Source organism: Aspergillus sclerotioniger, assembly GCF_003184525.1.
Source record: "Aspergillus sclerotioniger CBS 115572 chromosome Unknown BO94scaffold_20, whole genome shotgun sequence".
In the NCBI taxonomy this organism is placed as follows: domain Eukaryota; kingdom Fungi; phylum Ascomycota; class Eurotiomycetes; order Eurotiales; family Aspergillaceae; genus Aspergillus; species Aspergillus sclerotioniger.
The window spans coordinates 185,810-203,975 of NW_020291010.1; the positions used below are offsets into that span (position 1 = coordinate 185,810).

At 49.7% G+C, this 18,166-nt stretch overlaps 4 protein-coding genes across 4 annotated transcripts; 2 read left to right on the forward strand and 2 right to left on the reverse strand.

Annotated features, from left to right (window-relative positions):
- The first annotated feature begins 182 nt into the window (after positions 1-182).
- BO94DRAFT_536851 (alpha/beta hydrolase family protein) lies at positions 183-1,987 on the forward strand. Its single transcript, XM_025612128.1, has one exon. The coding sequence runs from the start codon at positions 421-423 to the stop codon at positions 1,738-1,740; it is 1,320 nt and encodes a 439-aa protein (XP_025465653.1). The 5' UTR covers positions 183-420; the 3' UTR covers positions 1,741-1,987.
- Positions 1,988-2,511: 524 nt separating this feature from the next.
- Positions 2,512-4,084, forward strand: BO94DRAFT_536853 (PAF acetylhydrolase family protein). The gene is made up of 2 exons (XM_025612129.1): positions 2,512-2,567; positions 2,763-4,084. The coding sequence occupies exon 2, from the start codon at positions 2,789-2,791 to the stop codon at positions 3,932-3,934; it is 1,146 nt and encodes a 381-aa protein (XP_025465654.1). The 5' UTR covers positions 2,512-2,567; positions 2,763-2,788; the 3' UTR covers positions 3,935-4,084.
- Positions 4,085-13,518: 9,434 nt separating this feature from the next.
- On the reverse strand, positions 13,519-14,997 carry BO94DRAFT_520295 (oxidoreductase). Its single transcript, XM_025610101.1, has 5 exons — positions 14,707-14,997; positions 14,545-14,640; positions 14,066-14,463; positions 13,918-14,005; positions 13,519-13,854 (listed from the first exon to the last, which is right to left on the reverse strand). The coding sequence occupies exons 1-5, from the start codon at positions 14,990-14,992 to the stop codon at positions 13,643-13,645; spliced, it is 1,080 nt and encodes a 359-aa protein (XP_025465655.1). The 5' UTR covers positions 14,993-14,997; the 3' UTR covers positions 13,519-13,642.
- A 532-nt stretch (positions 14,998-15,529) lies between these two features.
- Positions 15,530-17,288, reverse strand: BO94DRAFT_567255 (Zn(II)2Cys6 transcription factor). The gene has a single exon (XM_025614614.1). It carries the CDS (start codon positions 17,239-17,241, stop codon positions 15,610-15,612), a length of 1,632 nt encoding a protein of 543 aa, XP_025465656.1. The 5' UTR covers positions 17,242-17,288; the 3' UTR covers positions 15,530-15,609.
- Positions 17,289-18,166: the final 878 nt, after the last annotated feature.

Genomic DNA, 18,166 nt, shown 5'->3' on the forward strand with positions numbered 1-18,166 from the left:
GTATCCGGGGCATCCTGACTACCCCACCTTGGATCCACTCTACACCAATAGACACCAGGAATCGCAAAAGATGCATCTGATTAGGCTTAGTGTGGCTGTCGGCCAATCCGGGGATTACCATGGTGCCTAATATGCTTGTTATTATTATCACCATCGTGGAAGGCACCAGATCATCGATCTCCGGACGGTTTGGCACCGTCGCAAAAGAACCCTCTCTTCGGTCTACTTGGCACTGATTTTGATGATGTGAAATTCATACATGGGATGCCTAACCCGGAGACTGATTCATAATGAGTTGTAAGTCAAGATATATAAACCCGGGAAGTTGCTTCAGATCGTGGCATATACATACTCAACCAGAACAGCGAATACACTCATCGGACACGAAAGAAATCATCTGTTTCGTTCTTACCCTCCAATATGAGGCTCTCCCTTAGTATCTACGCCTTGTTGGCAACATTTTCATCCTGCTCTTCAGCAGCTGACGCAAACACAACCAGCGACATCCCTACCCTGGAGCTGGGCACAGACTCCGCCTTCAACTTTCAATATCTCATTGCTCTCGGTGATGCCCCAACTGGAGGATCGGATATCGCCCCTGTCCTCGGTGCGGCCAAAAACATCAAAGCCGGGGACATGAACTCGTTCAGTCAGCAGTTTTACCAACTCGCCAATTATACCAAGGCAATGGCGCAAGACCCAGAAAACGCATACGACCCAATCAACGTCAGAGATATGTGGTTCTCTGCTGCCCAGTATTTCCGTCGTGCGGATATGTTCTTACATGGCAACTGGAGCAACCCACTGATAAACACCCTGTGGGCGGAACAGACTGCAGCCTTCGATAAGGCCATGGCTGCTCTACCTGTACCTGGCCAGCGGGTTCGCATTCCCGCCAAGAAAGGCAACTTCACGATCGAAGCCATCTGGTACAGTGTAACGGGCAGCAACAGCGAGCAACGGCCTACCTTGATTATCGGAAACGGATTCGATGCAGCCCAAGAAGACTCATACCATTACTTCGTTGCTGCCGGCCTGGCGCGAGGGTGGAACTGCATTACTTATGAAGGACCAGGCCAACCGACCGTGCTTCGTGAGGAGAACCTAGGCTTTATCCCGGATTGGGAAAACGTTGTGATTCCCGTTGTGGACTACGTGCTCTCTGAAAAGTCCCAGGTTGTGGACCAGCGCCGCCTGGTGCTTGTCGGAAATTCCTTCGGTGGTTATTTGGCTGCCCGCGCGGCAGCATTCGAGCCTCGACTGTCCGCTGCCGTCCTAATCGATGGTGTTTGGGATGTTTATGCCGGGTACTCGGCAGAGTTACCATCCGACCTCTTGAGTATGTACGAGGCAGGAAACTATAGCGAGTTCGACGAAGAGCTTCTCTCGCTGCGCCAAGCCGGCAAGCTCGACACCAATACGGCTTGGGGTCTCGACCAGGGCTTGTGGGTGTTTCGCACGCACTCGCCTTCGGAATTTTTCAATCAGGCCAAGCAGTACCGACTAGCAGATGTTGCTGACAGAATCAATATGCCAGTATTTGTCGGTGACGCTGAATTCGAAAATATCTTCCCCGGACAGGCGCAACAGGTCGCCGAGGCAATAGGTGATAACGCAACTCGGCACCGGTTTAATGGGACTGCAGGATATCATTGTCAAACCGGGGCGACACAGGAAATGACGACAGCAATGTTTGCCTGGCTGAATAAGACGCTGGGGGCGGTGAATGTCACGGTCTAGCCGATGTGCCTAGTGAGAGTGACGCAAAGGCACGGATTGAGGGGGATTGGTTGAAAGGACACGGTTGTAAAAGGTTTGGTCTGGCTCGGAGAAACAAACAGAGTCGCATTATAATTAGGAAAAAAGAGTGAGGACTTCATTCTACAAGACCTTTTTGTATATTTGCCTTTAATGACAAGCGACATTCTATGTACATGACGTGCTTCTTTGGGGCGAAAGACTCCTACCAGGTAGGGCCGCTTATCAGATTATCCGCTTCCATAGGATCATCCTAGTTGGGCAACTCTCATCTTAGAATAAGCTAGATGCCAGGGACCGATATCTCCATGCTGTGTCACGGCCGAGGAGAAAAATGTTAAATCTCATTGGTTGGTATAGTGCTGCTACTCCGCCTATTAAGAGTAGCGCGCGGATAAATCGGATCAGCTTGGGGCGGGCCACTTGCAATGAGGTCATCTGCAGAACAAATAATTTGCGCATCTTATCTGAGCGCGGCATTCCTTGTGCTTTCTTGTTGAATAATAACGCATATTGGAAGTGTCAGCGTTTGTTAGTTTTTTCGTTCCTCAATCCTTTCGTGGCCCTAAGCTGTAGGTAGGAGATCTCAGTGGTCATTTAAATGCCTCAATGCCTTCCCGCTTCCTACGGAATCAACAGGAAGTTTATATTACCGTTCCTTTCGGTCACTTACCCAGCGGTAACTACCAGACACATATTTCACACCCTAAACTTCTTCTTTTTCGTATTTCATTGTTACTATGTGGCTTCCAAGTACATAGCAAGACACGAGTGATAATGTGAAACATCATGGTGAGGATTAGTCTCCTGTAAGGCCCCCCGTCAAGGTCAAGATCCTGTTGTCGGGCAAAGAATCATCAAATTACCAGCCCATCAACCACAGCACCGATCAGGCATTCAAATGTTCAATATAGACGAACTGGGTCATCAGCCACTGCCTCGGACTACTCGAATATAAATACAAGATGCTTGCCCTGGATCCCACTGATACTTCCATCTCATAGAACCCAGTCATCAGAAAGCCGCCAAAATGATCCGGGCCATTCTCTGCTCCGTTATTCCTTTCCTCATCAGCCTTGGACAGACGGCATTTGTGCCTCTTCCTTCGGGCACCGGACCATGCGACGTCACGCTTCAGGCAAGTGAACTAGTCGACCAGTCTCGAATCGACCCGTTCGACCCAAAAGGAGGAAAACGTTCAATTATGATCACCACCTTCACCCCCGTCAACTGCGGAAGTGTCCTCCCTACATCCTACATCCCGAATGCCACCGCCCAGTATGAAGACAATTTCTTCCAGTCCTTTGGAATAGCCCCAGGAACATTCGAGTCTTTTCGGATCCAGACCCAGACCCAGCAGCCCTCCAGCCTTCAAGCAAATCACCCAGTTGTACTTTTCTCCCCAGCTCTGGGTACCTCCAGATTGATGTACACCTCACTTCTTCAAGACATCGCTAGTAACGGATTCGCCGTCATCTCCGTCGACCACCCCTACGACGCCAACATCGTGGAATTTCCCAATGGCCGCACAGTCCTCGGAATCCTCGAAAACACCACCACAAACGCCCAATACACTTTCGCAATGAACGTCCGTGTCCAAGACATGATCTTCCTGCTCAATCAAACCCACAACGCAACAGTCCTCAGAGACATATTCCCCTTGTCACGAAAAGCGCCAAATCTCCTCTCTCTAGACCGAGTAACCATCATGGGCCACTCCCTCGGCGGAGCAACAGCCGCGCAGACAATCCTACTAGACAATCGCTTTGTCGGGGGTATCAACCTCGACGGCTCACTGTGGGGATCTGTCGTGGATAAAGGACTATCAAGTCCGTTCCTACTTTTCGCTAATGCAGACCACAACGAGACCACGGATCCAAGCTGGGGGACATTTTTGGCTAATTCGCAGGGATGGAAACTTCACTTGCAACTCGCGCAGTCGAAACATTATACCTTTTCTGATTTTCCGGTGCTGGTTGATGCGCTGGCTATCTCAGAGGCTGTGAAAGAGGTTATTCAGGCTGATTGGATTGGGACGATAGGCGCGTTGCGGGCGAAGAATGTGGTTGTTTCGTATGTTACTGCTACCCTGCGGTACTTGGTTTCTGGGCGCATGTCGGATTTGTTGAGTGGGCCTTCGGTGGCGTATCCTGATGTGAGCTTTGTGGGTTCTTGATTGGTTGGATGGTATTTTGGAGGTATTTGGGGGTGGAGACAGATGTATTGGTGTATTTGTTATGGAGGTGCTGTATTAAGTGGTGGTCAGGATTCATTGGAGGATCTCCACGGCGAGAGAGTTAGTTGTATTGCTTGAGCTTCATGGATGTTTCTATTTCTTCGTCAAGGAAGGATTAACATGTATAATGGAAAGGCTGCATACAGTGAAGTCCTCTACTATTAATTGAGTGGCCACTGCGAATGATGAGGATTCCAGATAATGAATACCTCTTCAGCCGATATAAAGTCTTGTCCCTCATGAACACTATATGAGTCAAACCAAGAATAAAAATACCACATACGACCATAGGGTGTGGAGAACAGGGCTTCCCGTCCGCTCAGCCGTACTTAAGCCACACGCCGGGAGGTTAGTAGTTGGGTGGGTGACCACCAGCGAATCCCTTCTGTTGTATGTTTTTCTTTTTTATCCGAAATTTCTTAACTCTGTATATATTCTTGATCCGTGTGTAGGACGGGAGGGAGGACTTATTTTGTTGGGTGTTCAAGGGGAGCGGACTCAGCGACGAATAGACGACTGAAATATGTCTATTTCCACCGAATCACATATTATTAACGCGTCCATGATTGTCGAATTTACTAACAACCATTGAAACTTTCTGGCAGACTAGAATCCTCAACAAACCGAAGCAATGTCTCTGGAATGGATCGCGTGGCACGGCAAAGCCCTGCGTATAGCCATGGCCAGGCCTTCCCGCATCGGCCAGAAAGACATATTGGCCCAGAAAAAAATATTCAACGTCGGAGTGTAGTCCCCATTAGTCTCGGAAAGATCCAGCAAGGGTGGTATTTGTCAGGGACAAGTTCCATCTGCCATTTGAGGTTGCCTAGTTCCAGTCGACCGTCAAAACATTCAACCAGTAAGGGTCACGTGATAGTGGAAAGCACAAAGGGTGGCATTTGATAGATGACGTCAGCAACAACCATCAGAGGAAAACCACAGCCGAACATTGAAAGCCCCCTAGAATTCGCTGATGGCTTTGTCTTGGCCGTCCCTCCCCAAATTAAACTTTGTGGCAGTTGCCGGAAATCCACCGTAGCCTCGCGGGTGACATGCATGCAATCACGGATGTCACCAATGCACTTTCGCGAAACCACGATAGCACGCGGACCTGATCTTGCATTATCCATGAGATAGGGATTTTGGTGAACTGTGGCAGAGAGTCCGTGGGCAAGTTCACGACCAGTTGTCCACGATGTCATCGCAGTTAGGTATACACCAACTATGCAACTGGTATACACCCATGGTGCAACTCATTACTTGCACATCTGACAAAGCTTCTTCGGAAGATGACTGGGGGGTAGGAGATATCAATGTAAATAATGCCCACGACGAGGTCTATTTAAACGACGATGATTGACAAGCTTTGGTCGTGGCCCTTCCTCTTTCCCCCCACATTCATCTTAGACATAATTCCGAGATGGCGAATCTAACATATCTCCCCACAGAGATATTTCTCTCGATATGTCTAGCCTTGGACGACTTTGACGATGTCGCTCGTCTGAGAAGATGTTTTCGGCGCTTCCGGAACATCATCAATGTGCCGGTACATTGTGCTTTCATCTTAGAGGCAATGCTGGTAAGTCTCGCATTTATACGCAATTTTCCCAAACATCACGAACTAGCTGGCTGACAAGCAGAAGCAAAATGTTGATACCACTGGGTGTTGCACCACCGACGCTATGGAGGCTTTGGTGAAACAACTCCAAAAGTACAACGGAGATATCGCTGCAGTGATCTTAAGATGGCAGGGCCTTAAAGCCCTGAAAGAACTAGCATGTTTTCCCAGTAGGCTGAGATCGGACTACGAAAATTTGGTATCTTACCTGAGATATCTGCCTTCCACGTTCTCCGGATGCGCACTGAGATGGGCAGCATCAATGTGTATCGAACCACTGGTGCAATTATTAATCAACGATATCGAAGATGTCAATGCGGTTGTGCCCACTGGCGAAACACCCCTCGGGGCTGCAGCAACTAACGGTCACACACGCGTGGTCAGAATGTTGCTGGATAAAGGAGCTGACATGGAACGGAAGGGCACGAATTCGTCCATGACCCCTTCGGCGTGTGCTATTGTTCATGGCCATGCTGACATAGTAGATATGCTACTAGAGAGGGGTGCTGATATTGATGCAACAGACAGGGAGGCAAAGACTCCCTTGTGTCTCGCCGCGGAGCATGGCCAAAATATGCTGGTGAAAAGATTATTGGAGAATGGAGCCAGAGTTGGGGCCATGATGAATGACGGCAGAACCGCGCTGCATCTCGCAGCCTTGCATCGCAACGAGGGGGCGCTTTCTGTTCTGTTAGATTGGTGCTTAGCGCATGATCGTCAATATTTATTAACCACTCTTGACAAGGTTTTCAAGGCCATGCCGTTGCATGAAGTCTGCGGAGCGGGCTGCAATGTCAGTTTCGTCAGGCGTATGCTTGCTGAGGGGGTTCCAGCTTGTACTCTGGACACCGAGTGGGAAAGTCTATTAAGAAGGGCCTTGCATAATGTAGTCCTCTACAACGTGGCTGGGAGTGATGAACTTTTTGAGAAAGTCCGACTTCTCTCCCAAGACCAAGCTGCAATCCGATTCCCCGCAAATTTTACGGGGTTCACCTCATTGCACATTGCAGCCAAAATCCCAGACTCCAGGCTGATAATGTGGCGACTGGAACACGGAGGCCACTCTGTTGTAAATCGATCAGATGATGACGGCGATACTCCTCTCATGATGGCTTTAAGCTGCAACAACAAGAAAGTCGTCGAGAGTCTCCTGAGTACACCCGATATTGATGTGAGCTGCCAGAACGACTTGGGGGAAACAGCACTCCATGTGGCTGCCCGGACATGCACGCCAATGGAATTGTCCAGCCTTTTGAGATTGGACCCGGCTATACTAAATGCAGTGAATGGCGAGGGACGAACACCCTTACTAGAGGCTGTCCGGGCATATCAACTGGACAATTGCGAGTATTTGTTGAATCAACAAGCCGACGCCTGCATTGCTGATAAGTTTGGCCAAGACCCCCTTTGCTGGGTTACCGAAGAAACGTGTGAGCCAGAATTCCTTGATCTTGTGATAAGCCAGGGCCTTGTCTCAAGCGATAGTCAGGGAAACACTATTCTCCATAGAGCAGTTCGGGGAATTTCAATTGGGGGGTCGTCGATCTTATCAAGTCTTCTGATATCGGATTACTCCACGGCAGAAATAAATTTGGAGACACCGCTTTGCATACTGCTGTACAGAATGCGAATGAAAAACGAACTGAAGGAATGATCCGACTCCTACTCAGTAGTGATCGCGAGCTCACCTTGGCCAGTATCGCCAATAATAGTGGCAAGACCGCCTTGGACTTTGCACTCGAAAGAGGAAGAGCAGGAAGCATTAAAATACTTGTGCAACCCAAATGGAATTCCAAAGTCGGGCTTGAATGGGATACTGACTCGGCCTGGATCCGGAGATAGTCCGGGAAGTCTTGGTACCCGGACCTACTCCGGATTATTGAGGCCGGAAGATGAACTCTTGACGCCGAGAAGCACCTTTTAATTAATGAATGCGGTGCACTGCCTCTGACCGCATGCAGAGAAGATCCAATGGAGGTGTTGTAGATGACCTCAGAGTGGGTGCAGTCATACATTTCGGTTCAAATCCCAGGGGATAAGCCTTCTCCTGTTCGGCGCCTTGTTTTCACGATGATTTCCCACGACCAAGGTAAGTCTCATATATAAGAATTATAAACATGAACTAACATTCCCAGGACCGATTGATTATAATGCCATGGATTTACGAAATAAGGGAAGCTATTGTGGCTCCAGGACATAGTTCGAAGTTAGTCTTAGCAAACCGTCCGGTGACGATCGGAGGGGAAACCCTCCATGTTTATCCTAAGGCTTATCAATGTCCATGGAGCAATTTTGTTCACGGTGTCACTGTTACAGTTTTTTATGAGAGGTCCTAGAGTCTTCCAGGTTCAACTTTGTTCAATAGACATCTTGTATTACTTTCTTTGTCCACTATTCTTGACAGGTCACGATGATATCTTTGAATTGATCTTTCAGCCACAATCAAATGAACCTTGATTTCCACCTGCCTAATCCCCGAGTCATATGGATATGGATAGCTATGGGATCATTGCCATTACACAGATAGCCAGACGGTTGACTTGACTTGGGGGCGCTTGGCAACTACTCCGCAGGGTTCAGTTTGAATGAGAACCTTGTCCATTGATCACCCAGGGTCCTCCCTCAGTCATACCCCCTTGCTCCAAAGCGACGATCTGGCACATGGCTTGGCTTAGCTTGCTCACCATCGCTCTACAATGATTCCCTGCTTGTTGGTACTAAGAAGCTTGAATGGAGCAGCTTCCACCTGTTGAAGATTGAGACGTTCAGTGTTGGAATTCCGCCATGAGGTGGTACATACTCTTATCATTAACCATATACTAACAGAACAATTTTGTTCTAGCACATAGTACCGTTGCTTCCATCGCCTCCTCCCGACAGTTGTTCATCCAGCAAGATCGGAAACGCGCCCTGTCATACCCAACCTACCGTTCTAGTTCGCATGGCAAGCTTCCCACTCCAAAGATGAAGATAGCGGGTCTACAACAAATTGGAACAGCATCGCAGCGAAGCTCAGGTGTAGAGCTAAATGCATATGGGAATCGCTTGGGACAGACAGGGGGGGTGGTTTATAACGTTGGGGAAACATCCGTATTTCCCTCTCTTATTGTTATGCGCAGCCGGCCTTCAATCACTATTGAGTATTGTCGTCCTTTTCATCAAAAGCACAAACAACACTGGCTTGTAAAACGGTGGTCCAGCTCCAAGAACAAAGCTTCGTCCGTTGTAACCTCTTCACACCAACTCAAGTCCCCATGGACTTACCCGGGACTAGAGATACCGGTACTCCAATTGTAGGGATCTTCTGCACTCCATGCACATAGACCACGCCTTGATACTCACATCGCTTAAGATATTATAATTCTAACCCACCGCCTGTCGGTCGACGGGACTGATCCGCGCAGCGTTCAGCTCGTCAATCATGAAGAAGAAAAACATGATGATGATGCTTGCCATATATTTAAATGCACGCCCTTGGGGCCTTTATTCGAACTGGCTGAGAAAACTATATACAGATCCAGACCCTTTCCTAATGAAACACTCATATAATTCTTTACAGTCCCTTGTTGATTCACTATCTATACAAACATCTCTATTCCTGATCTCCTCCATCCAGTTCTTCATACATTAGTCCTCAGTTCCTGGCCCATGTCTCCTCTCTTAACCAGTAGCAGTAGCCTTCTCGTGTGCTTTGGCTGCGAGTGTGCTCCGGTTTGTTGGTTCCCAACGATTGTCTTGAAGAGCTAGGGATGCTTCTGGTGTGCTTTGACTGCCAGTATGCTCCGGCTCGTTGGTCCTTGACGATTGTCTTGGAGACCTAAGGATGCTTCTCGGGCGTTTGGACTGCGAGTTGCTGTGTCAAGTATGTAGCAAGGATTGTATTGTAAGGTCTCGTAGAGCCGTCCGCCAGCAATGTTCTCTCTAGCAGGCCCGATGCCGAAGTATCCAATGCTCTTGTGGCCGTTTGGAGGGGTTCGAGGATGTGCTCGGTCTGTCCGGAGACAAAGAGGGAGGATTAAAACAGCCATGGTGATGGTGATAGCTTGAAGTTCGACCTGTATGAGAAGAATGAGTGAGGTTAGAAGTGCAGTTTGTCCTGACCTTTGGTAGTCACCACCATCAGTGCGTAGAAGTCCAAGCACGTTGTTGAAGCTTCTCAACGAGACAATTGGCAGCGCCCCAAAGGCTTCTCCCCATGCAGTACCACAGAAATCCATCCAATTTCAGACCCCTTCCGCAGCACAAACAGAATCCCATCCAACGTCGCTCCCCTTCCGCACTCCATTCCCGACAGACCTCCCCAGCAGCGACACATACACCTTGGTGTGTTTTCTTTCTTTTTTTTTTTTTTTGCGTTTTTGTTGCCCACCCACCCACCCTCTAGCTGAATATCCCACCCGCCCGCCCTTTTTTTTTTTCAATAATGTTTCTTCGTTTTTTTTTTGTTTTTTTAGTGCTCGCCGCCCTCATCACCCGTGAGAGGTCCCCGGCCGGGGAGAGGGAGGCGCCCCTCTTCTTCCCTGGCCACCCTCTCTATCAAGTCCTGGGGCTTCGGCAGGGGCTGCCTACCCTCTCCCCGGGGTTGTCCGGGGACCCTCACTACCCAGTCTCTCCATCTCCAGAACGGGGCCGGAAAGTTCAGCGTTCTGGCAGTCTGCACGAGGTTGTAGAGACCAGTGGTGACGAGGGCGGCGAGCATGATTGAGTCGCTTACCGACAGCATGATCAATATGGATATAAGGCCGGAATTATAGATCTAAAATGAAAAAGAAAATGCTAACTATGGTGGGGAAAAAAGGGGGAAGAAGAAAGGGTTCCGTTACAATCTACGATATGCTATGCAATGGGCTCTCGATCTACAATGGAAGGTGCGTATGAATGAGAAGGAGCGGAGGAAGTATATCCGCTGTATAATTCTCGAGCCGTAACCGAATTTCAATAAAGGAGCAAGGAAAGAAAGCAAGAAAGGAAAATAAACACACCCCCCAAGCCAATCTCATAATCAAATACCATTGACCCAGAGTCTTGTATAAGAAACAGGATCGCGAAGCCGACATTGCTCCTGCCACGCAATATCTAGTGGGTAACTCACTCCTCCCAAGCTCCTGACAACATGCACATCCCTTTCCTTATCATCATAATGAGGTATACGATCCACCCGAAACCACGCATCACAGACCAAGCAATTGTTGTCATGCTGGTATTGATGATACGCCCAAGAAAATAAACTCCGATGGGGACATGCAAAATAGGGCGTCATCAAAATCAGGAGAGGCCGGGAGTACAAGGTAAGATGATAGCCCGTATCCGCCATGAGAACCAGACGGTTATCTTTGTTAGCCAGGTACACCGTGAGTTGCAGATCCATCGAGGCATTTGGATGGTGGTGTACCGTACAGCGGTGTACCAATGCCTTGGTGAATCTGTTGACTATCCTCGGCGGGATGCGTCGATCCCGGTTGGTCACCAGCTCAAATCGTTGACCCTGCTCAACGGAATAGAGGCAACTGAGTTCAGGAGGGATTAAGTCCACAATGAGAAACCAGATCAAGTTGGACTTGTCCCCAGGAGTGAGGTTGATGCAGGGACAGAGGTCGACGATCCCGGCGTTTGCATCGCATAGATGAGAATTCCACATCTTATCCCACGGGTGGAGCTTAAGGCATGCCTCACAGAAAGTCCAATTTTTGTTTTGGAGTTGGCGGAGAAAGATGTTGCGAGGAACCTCAGCTTGGCCAGGACTGATAGTAGGATCGAGGTTAGATAATAACCGCGGAAATCGAAGTCGATGATCTTGAGTAATAGGCTTATATTTTCGGTAGAGTTTACTGCATGTTAAAACCAGACAAGCCTGGGATGGAAGAGGCAGAAGCTTCAAGATCATCTCAAAGATATCAGGAGGAAGACGAATGAGGGTTTTTGTCCCGGAGGACTTCCGTAAATTCCTGGGATGGCAAAGAGCGGTTACCAGGTCTTGAATACGTTGATACATCATTGTAAGAGATGGATATATCAAGGTAGAGAGATTGGTGGTGTAGAGAAATCAAGGATGATCATAGTATGGGAATAGAAAAAAGGATAGAAAAAAAGCTGGTGTGAGTCAGTCGATTAGCGTATATCAATGTCATGGTGACGGAGGTTATGCGCAACTCTGATGGTTTGACTGATAAGGCTCAACTTGATGCGTGGAAGCCATTTGATTTGGAGAACCTATCAACCTATCTTTTGCGGGAGCGCTATTTTAGGGAAACGAAGTAAAGTGATGATATTGAGGCTATAGATGCGGAAACAATAACGACACGATCCTCGCCTACTAGCCAACCAGGCACCTGAATGTCCCGTGTCCCGTGCCTCGGAAGCTACCGCGCCAACTGCCACAGGAGGTGTTGGATGCTTCATTTCATATGAACGAAAAGACCGATAATAATCATTCGCTCGCCCAGCTTGACTTTGCTTGGATCTTCGGCTTGTGCGAGAATACCGCCTCCTGGAGGGTAATTCGTTAGTCTGTTTTCATTGTCAGGAGCTTGTGACGGACCAATGACCTCCATCCAACATCAGTGTGATGTTGATCGAAAGTGGCGGCTTCAAGCGTGGCGCGGCTCTATTCTATCGGGTCCATCAAATGAAGGACGAACGAAAAAGAGAACGTAGAAAGTAGAGGGCTGTAGAGAGGACCTCGTAGGGCTAGCCCCGTTCCGTGTTCACGTGCCCCCCCCACCTTCCTGATCAATACGAGTCATGACTGCCTCAATTTCAACACCGTGACTCTTCTTCTTCCATAACTCTCTTTAGACACGCCCCTCATCCCAGCCTGCTGCTGTATCTTTCTGATTAACCCACGGAACTGAGGGCATTCTTCCTCTTTGTTGTTCGACGCACCCTAACTCGGCTCTAAGGAGGCTCAGGCAATCCTCGATGCCGCGACTGCGGACTGGAAAATCCCAAACCAATCTCAGCATTGGGGGAATGCATTTCATGGGGTCGATGTGGACATGGGATGGGCCGGATCTGCGATCCTCGTATATTTACCACGCCACGGGCGGTGACCCCAAACAGGGTCAAATGGCACCTTCAAACCGACGAGTCCGAATTCCCCCATTACCAACTACACGATTGCGAAACGGTGCCAACATCTGCCGAGACTTCTTCATCGTACCGCGGCAGCGGACGACAACTTCCTTTCACGCTGTCTAGGCTTCCACCGTCTCTGGATTGACGATGCCTTCGTCCACGCTGATTGGCTGATGCTTCTCACGCAGACAATTCTCCGGCGGACCCTGCTCAAATCCTTGTACGTGAGCTTCCGGGTTTGCATGACTGACCTCCAGCAGAGATCAGAGATTACCGACCGTCTAGCGCACCTGTTGCACGCCCAACTGGCGATTCTAGTCCTCTTTCTACACCCGCCTGTGGCTCATCAAAGCCTCCTTCCCCGTCTTCGTCCGCCGCATCGCAAGTCCGTATTATAGGCCTTGAATCATCGCATGGTGGTACATCATGAGCTTTATAGTGGCAGCATGTCTTTTGTCTACATTAGAGATATCTAGTAGTACTGTCTGATGGAACTGTCCCGTGCATTATCCTATTCCGTCGTGTTTACACCTGTCGATTGTATTAACCCGTGCCTCCATGCAGCATTATTCACAGAATACAGCCGTTCCGCTTGATACCTTTGGATGGCCGCCTTATACGGTGGTTTGGAACTTACTGGATGTGAGTTGACCTTACCTTTATCTTATATATCGATGGGTGGAAAGCGGGGGTAGTGGCAGTGGCTAATAAGGGTATAATAGTATCCCGCTTGTATTACTCCGTATACAATGGTGTCGAAGGACCTGGATCCGGAGCCGATAATTTTGAATGATGGGGTTCAGCCGAGCTGTGAGTTATGCTTTCTTACAGGAGGATTTTGGGTTAGGTTCAAGTGTGGAATTATTACTTCTGTATAACGATCGCAAACCGAGTCATAAAATCAATGAAAGGTGCACGCCCCCGGTCGCAGCTTTCTTCCGAGATGCAATCTTATCTCAGAAATCAAGAGACGTTCCCAGCATCGAGCTCTCTCTCGCCAGTTCAATAATCCGGATGACATCGCGCGCTTCCTCGCCCGAGGCAGCCGGCTTCCCCTTGCCAGCCAGGGCATCCGCCAACGTTTGATAGAACGCCGCATACGTCGGTGGTTTGTCGGTGGGGTACTCTGCCTTGGAAAATTTCCCATCGGCAACCGTCACGAGCGTTCCTATCAAACAAACAATCAATCAGCATACACACTAACCCCAGAATCAAACCCCAATCCACCTACCAAATCGCTCCGACGACTCCTCTCCGAACCCTGCATCTCCGGGTCTCATTCCAGCCAACAGCTGATCCTCTTGAACATCCACATGGAACTAGACACAGGCTGCGATCAGCACAAAACCACCCAAATCTCTTCAACCCACGCTACCCACCTTCTTGAAACTCCCCTTCTCGCCACGCACCCAGAACCGCAATTGCTCCTCCTCCGCACTCAGCACGCTCGACTTCACCGTCACCAGCGGTCCTTTGGCATAGTGCAATAACACAGTAAATGCATCTTCCAGCCCACTCGGATTCTCCTCACGCTGACTACCCACCACGCCCGTTACGCGGGCTGGAACACCAAAGAGCTGCACCGCCTGGTCGAGGACATGGGCGCCCAGATCGTAGATGGCCCCGTGGCCGGCCATAGCTTGGTTCTTCCAGCTCTTGGTGCTGGTGGGTTTGGGTTGGTAGCGGTCGTAGTGGGTTTCGAACTCGACTATGCGGCCCAACGTGCCGGTCTTGATGAGGTTCGAGACGGTGATGAAGTCGGAGTCCCAGCGGCGGTCTATGGATTGGTAGATTAGATGGATTGATGGGGTGGATGTGGATTGGTAGGGGGTTTGTGTGGGGGGGGGGGGAGGTGTACTCTGGAATACGGCGAGGAGTTTCCCCTGCTTAGTGGCTAGGGTTGCTAGCTCTGATGCTTCGGCGGAGGTGGGCGTGAATGGTTTTTCGCAGACCACTGGTTCTTTCTTAATACTGTATCATGATGAAGGGTGTGAAGTATGGGGAAGGGGGGATGGGGTACCGTGCTTCCCAGCTTCGAGGACGAGTTTTGTGAGGCGGAAATGCGTGTCCGGGGGGGTGGTCACGATGATGATGTCGAGAGTGGGGTCTTGAACTATTTCATCTGGAGTGCGATATAAAACCACACCGGGAAAGTCGGCGGTCACGTCGTTGTTGAACGTGGGGTTGCGTTGGACAACGGCATGGAGGTGGAAGTGTGGGGAGTGTTGGATGAATGGGATATGGAAGATCTTGGCGCTGAAGCCGTAGCCGATGATGCCGACTTGCCAGGTTGTGGGGGATGACATGGTGGGGGGATGACATGGTGGGGGGATGAGATTTGAGTGGATGATGGTAAATGGGATGAATTTCAGAAGGTTATATACGGGAATCATGAGTAGTATTTGTAATGGGAGGATGCTACGATGTCGTGTTTGTTCGATTGATGCATGGGTTGATTATCTGATTCGATTGATGCATGGGTTGATTATCTGATGGTTTATGTTGGGATCCCCGATGGGCTCCCACGCCGGTAGGCAACGTAGGGTCACGTGACACTCCTCCCTACACCGCTAGTTAGTCCATATAGATGGCCTACGAGGCCCCTAGCTAGATCATTATCCATCTCATTCTACACGGTTGAATCGCCTTAGTAGCCACTCCAACAGTTTATACTCCGGGAAGGTCGATCCGACGGGCGTCGTGGCGGCATGGCCCGAGACTTGCCGCTTCGGGGAATTTTAGTTTTCGGCTAAGAACATACAGGACAAGAAGGTCTATCCCATTGGGGTCATCAAATGCCTGTGTTGACGAGGGGTTTGAGTCAATGATGCTATTTTTATGACCTGGAATTATGTATAATGCTCTATCCTATTGCGACCAATTCTAAGCATGTTCGCTTGCATAAAGTATAGAAGTATGACCCTCACACTAAGCTCAACGCATCACTCCCCGGGACAACATACTGCTCCCAGTCATTCAAGCCACTCTTCCTCCCCCCGTTCGTACCGTGCAAATAAAAATCCCGACGTTCCCAGACCCCTTCAATCACCGCCCGCGTGCGAGAAATGCTGGAGACACTGGTCTTGGCCATCTCCGTGAGTAGCTGTAAAACGACTCTACGGCCATGTGTATCAATGCCAGTGTACAAGTCAGGAAGAATAACATCGTCGAGCGGGTCCAACTCCACGGCTGCGACAAATAGCGGCCACATTGCGTGGCTGGCACCTCCTTTCGCAACGAGGCTCGACAGTCCTTTGAGGATCTTCTTCACTGTGGCTTTGATCGACGGTGTGGAGGGATCTGCCCCATGTAACGCGCACTGGATGTATATTTGGCAACTGAGCTTCTTGCATTCGGCCACTATGCAAAGAATCTCATCTTCTCGGCCGACCGCAGGCCTCTGGATCAGGTTGTCCAGTCGACGCTGGAGGTTCGAGGCCCGGGCGCAAAAGGTCAGTTCCTCGGATGTGGACACCACATTTCGTCGGTTGCGACTCAGGTCCATGGTTGCGAATAGAATGGACACCAGGCTCGGACTGCAGCCCATCCAGTCGTTGATGGTGGAGTCGTCTTCGGGCCAGTAGCTGGATCCAAAAAGGTCCGCCTTGGCACAGGCCGTGCGGCCCATCACGTCCTGAAAGGCAAAAAACAACTCGACAAACTCGGAGACTGGGTTCGGGTCTGTGGTTTGGGGTAGCTGCTGGCGCCGCAGAAGAATGATGTCCTTTGCGCCTTGGAGGTGGACGATCCATCGTCGGTCGCAGTGGTCTACGATCTCGTAGAGACAGAGGAGCATGATCAGGACGAGAACTTCGGGGTCGGGGGATAGGAGAAAGGCTTGGTTGTCGCTCGCGATGCGACGTCGAAAGTCAGCCACTACTTGGGCTTTGAGCCTCAGGGCGTGGACGGCGTAGCGGGAATCTTGTTGGGCCCAGTGACAGGCAGCTAAAGCCATTAGAGCCTTGATCACGGCCGGGGGCCCGGAGATGCAGTAGGGGAGAATCACAGATGAAAATGGTGACTGAGAGACCTGGCTGGGGTTGGTACGTGGGCAGATCTGGTTGATGTAGTAGTCGAAAAAGAAGCCTTGCTCCAGATTGCTCACGATGGGTGAGACCGATGGCGCGGGTCTGATACTCGGGGTGCTTCTAAATACCTTGACATTCCTGGCAGGCATGAGCACAACTTCCGAGCCAGCAGCACCCTGATCCAGCAGATGCTGTAGAGTTGAGCTATCTGTGTTAAGGAAGCTCCACTGACTGATGCTAGGAGTTGCAAGGCTAGTCTGACCAGCAGTACATCTTCTAGCCTCCTTGGTCGAGGAATGTTTTCTCCAAACGCCCGTACGGCCAAATGCGAGACCTCGAGCATGGTACTCGGCTTCCCACTTCAAAGTGAGGGGGTTTCGACTACAGTGCAGGTCTTTCCGTAAGCAACGCGTGCAGACTGGCTGTTTCTCGTCGCATTTTACTTTGCTGCGCCGGCAGTTGGAGCATCCACTTTGGGAGCGGGGCGTGCTGCGACCTTTGCCTTTGTGTGCGTCGATGGCCGGCATAGTTGGGTCATGTTTTGTGAAAGATGTGCCAATTGTTACATTGTCCGAGTTGGTTTGAGAAGGATGGAAGCGTGGAGGTGAGATGGTGGGGCTCCATCCGGGGTAGAGGGTTTGAGGAAGGCGGTGGAGTATCTCCGGAGTTATCCCAGATTTTAATCACGTCAAAGTTTGATGTTATGAAAGAAGGATAGATATTAACAGTTTCTTGTACGGGAGAATCTATTATTTTCAAAGAACATTTGCTAGAAAAAATCACATTTCATGATCTGGTAGTCTTTGTCTTTTTCAAGGGGAGGCGCTACAGGCACACCGGCCAGGCTAACCACACCTTTTTGACTCTCCGCCTACTGGGTTGGGACTGGCTTCATCTTGAAACAAGCCAAAGCCTACCGCCTTCAATATATTTGTGCCTCAGGCTGTAAACCACGCCTCAGGCTGCCAAGTACGGATAGATCTCACGTAGGACCGCGCGTAGGGCCTTGGGTAAGGACTTCACGTAGTAAAGACATACAGAGTATTATATTGTGTTGGAACACAGAGTCTTTCATTCTGTCTGTTCTCCAGATAGCCAGCAGATTTCCGTTTTGGCGTATTGGTATGAACTTAACATATTCTGCCTGTAACTTCCCAAAGTGGTAGGCGGAGAATCATGAAGGTGTGTGGTTAGCCTGGCCGGTGTGCCTGTCTGGTGTGCCTGTAGGCTGTAGCACATCCCTTTTTTAATTTACACTCTATAAGATAAATGGTATTCTTTGGTACCTGCTATTTATATGATTATTGCTGTATATCGCCATCCCAATTCCGCTGATTCACGACCCATGTATCCAAAAAAAGGCATAAAAACATACAACAGAAGGGATTCGCTGGTGGTCACCCACCCAACTACTAACCTCCCGGCGTGTGGCTTAAGTACGGCTGAGCGGAC